Source organism: Phoenix dactylifera, chromosome 3, assembly GCF_051530095.1.
Source record: "Phoenix dactylifera cultivar Ajwa chromosome 3, Ajwa_hap1_PhDact_Kaust_v1.1, whole genome shotgun sequence".
NCBI lineage: Eukaryota > Viridiplantae > Streptophyta > Magnoliopsida > Arecales > Arecaceae > Phoenix > Phoenix dactylifera.
The window spans coordinates 29,874,953-29,877,848 of NC_143192.1; the positions used below are offsets into that span (position 1 = coordinate 29,874,953).

At 39.3% G+C, this 2,896-nt stretch overlaps 1 protein-coding gene across 2 annotated transcripts; it reads right to left on the reverse strand.

Annotated features, from left to right (window-relative positions):
* Positions 1-608: 608 nt before the first annotated feature.
* On the reverse strand, positions 609-2,124 carry LOC148714293 (uncharacterized). Of its 2 annotated transcripts, XM_088717936.2 has the most exons (3): positions 1,956-2,124; positions 1,527-1,854; positions 609-1,158 (listed from the first exon to the last, which is right to left on the reverse strand). In XM_088717936.2, the coding sequence occupies exons 2-3, from the start codon at positions 1,784-1,786 to the stop codon at positions 843-845; spliced, it is 576 nt and encodes a 191-aa protein (XP_088574062.2). In that variant the 5' UTR covers positions 1,787-1,854; positions 1,956-2,124; the 3' UTR covers positions 609-842. The 2 variants fall into 2 exon arrangements, with proteins under 2 accessions (XP_088574062.2, XP_088574061.2); XM_088717935.2 differs by having other exon boundaries at positions 1,527-2,123.
* Positions 2,125-2,896: the final 772 nt, after the last annotated feature.

Consider the following 2,896-nt stretch of genomic DNA (forward strand, 5'->3'; position numbering starts at 1 on the left):
TGGACTCACTAAATAGAGGTGGACGACTAGGATTTCTTAGCCTCCAGACCTTCTCAGAATTCTGACTCCCATTGGGAGCCATTGAGAAAACAAGACTTCCATCAAGAGTCCTCCACTTCTGCAGCACATAGAATGCACATGCCTGGCACAGGTCCTTATGGTATAGGGTTGGTCGATTAGTCTAGGCCAGTCAAATAGATCAGGCCTAATAGATAAATACTAGAATCATTCTCTTTCTTGCATAATTAATAGGTTCCAACACACATTTGAGATAATGGCTGTATCCTTTAGACAACAAATTATAAAATAAGTTACCACTTGAAATTTAGGAACAGAAAAACCATGCTGATTGAAAGAGAAAAAAAAAAGGGAGAAGACTACTGATTGCCAATGCAAAACGTCTTGCACATGAAAGATGAATGATCTGGCAGTGAGGTAACAGACCTATTTTGCCTAAATTGTCGATTCAGGTGCTTGATTTCTTAGTATAATGATATTGTTTTGAAGCAAGATTGCCGCCTCTATAATTTGAGAAAAAAATGTTTGAGATCCATTTTAAAGATAAAGGATACTGCTAGGCAAATCAGAGCATCCAAACATTTACTCAATTCTAGCCCAAAGCATGTTGCAAAGAATGTTATAGCTGCAATTGGCTGTACCAAAAAAATCAACCCATAAATGTCAAATTCTACAAAACACCCAAACTAAAAATACTAAATTCATTTCCTCTAAACTCTTACAATTATTTATGTACCAGTCTCAAGAATCTACCAAAGGATGACATCTATCATTCACATGACCATCTTAAGGAGGGATTACCCTCTGCACAGTCTTGGAAACCCTCAAGCAAATAAAAGGGTCTGGTCAGACAAGCTAGCAATTCTCTTTGGAGGGGCAGGAGGCCTGCTGCCCAAAAAACTTTGCTTCCTTGCATTGAGAGAAGAAAAGGAACCCCGTGAAGCCTTCTTTGTGATAGTCCTGGAACAAGCTTTTTGAGATAGTGCTTTGTGGCTGTCCAGCCCTCCTCCATAACTCTTAGATGACTTGAGCTTTTTTCTGTATGGCTTCTCAGGCTTGGCAAGATCTTCCAAGCATCTCACATCGGACAAACATGCGAAGGACTGGGACTTCCCTTGGAAATGCATGGAAAGCCCTCTCCTACAATTGACAGAACAATATCAAACATATAACCAGGTAAAAAAAAAAAGGTACCAAAAATATGAGCCTGTAAAATAATAGAAATGCACTTGCAAATTTCTCAAGATATTAATGGCGATTTGATTTCTTATTTTATGCTGCAATTGATGCTATAAGCCTAGCTACAACACGTCTAAATATTAATTTATGTTAGTAGATCATTGAGTTATAAAATACCATATGGTCAACTGAGTTGTCGTATTCGGGTATCATGATTTTTTTCCTTGTTCATCCCACTACAATACATTTAATGCTAATTTCGATCTGTTTGCGATATGGTTTGCTAGTTAGGCCGGCTTAAGGAGGGGTGGGCGCATGGTGGAACTTACTTGAGGGGAAGATGTGCAATGAGGGAAGACATCTCATAGAGTGGCCCCTCTTGGGGCTGGTCATTGGATGATGATGATGATGTCGACACATAAGAAGATGCACATGAATTTGAAGAGGTTGCGTCCTCCATGAACTCGGATGCCGATGAGCCCGTCGAATTGCTCGAATCCTCGTCCTCGGAGAAAGAAGACATGGAGCCAAGGTCTTCCTTCTCATCCATGATCTCATGGTTGCTCTGTGGGACGAAAGATGCCTCCATTCTCAACAAGATGATCGTTTTCTTCACTTTTCTTTTGCCTCAAGCCTTGCCTCCAACTGACCATGCACCTAAGACTCAGAAAATGTCAATCTCTCTATACCTCTCAAACTCTCCTTCCTCCTAAAGACCTTTAATGGAGAAACATGAACACAGATGATAATATGAAAACCTTATATGACTCTCGCTTATATCTGAAAAATAGAGTTGAATGGAAAGAGGAAATAGCTCGGAGGCACAGTCGAGATCGGTCTCTCTCTATTTGTGGGACAAGGAAAGGCCATAGGAGGAAAATGGCGCTGAGGATAAGTATAGAAGTTTCGTTCCATAAATAGATTCGGAGTTATCCCTTTGTGCATTACCTGTCACCTCTTTCGTACTAGGAAGGGGAGACTCTGGATAAGGCCTCCACGTCCTTTACAACATAACCCACCACGGTGTCTAGAACTTTTAGGCCCAGCCTTGACCGAAATTTCATCGAACCCCCTCCTCGTCTTCTCCCACTAATATTCGTACTCATGCACTTGCCCGTGTGGGACCCTGAAAAATTTGTTGAAAAATTCTAAATTACGACCATGCTTGACACCAAAGCTTCAATTTGCGGCCTCTAATAAATGTGGCCCCATCTGCACTGTAGTGGTGTAACCTTTCATATCTCTATCCACAACAAAATGATAAAATAACCCATATATGGAATATTGAATGGCCTAATAGGCTTGAAGGTAAGGGGCAGGTATCTATTAAATTCCTTTCACACAAACATTACTTAGATTGTCCACCAAAAGAGGAAAGCGTTACTCAGATCATTCTTCATATAATGAAATGCAATGGAACAAAAAAGATTATCTCCATATTTATAGACTATGACAGCCAGTATCTATATTTTTTTTATAAATATTGATCGAGCGAGGATTTCATTTTTTCCGAAAAAGAAGAACAATAAAAATGTAGAACCACATCTTCCTTAAAAATAGATATACATTTAATGTTTTAATTCTTATATATGAAAATATAAAGTAGATGTAGCATATTGCACTACGCGAGTCCCCTCTTTGACCTTCTTGCTTTCTAAAATTTTAAGTTGGACCTATGAGAAAGCGTTGAAAAATAACA

Excerpts from the sequence above, each read along its gene's own strand:
- LOC148714293 (XM_088717936.2), bottom strand. The coding sequence starts at position 1,786 with ATGGAGGCATCTTTCGTCCCACAGAGCAACCATGAGATCATGGATGAG. Across the intron at positions 1,159-1,526 it reads ATTGCACATCTTCCCCTCAA|GAGAGGGCTTTCCATGCATT; the intron begins GTAAGTTCCACC and ends TGTCAATTGTAG.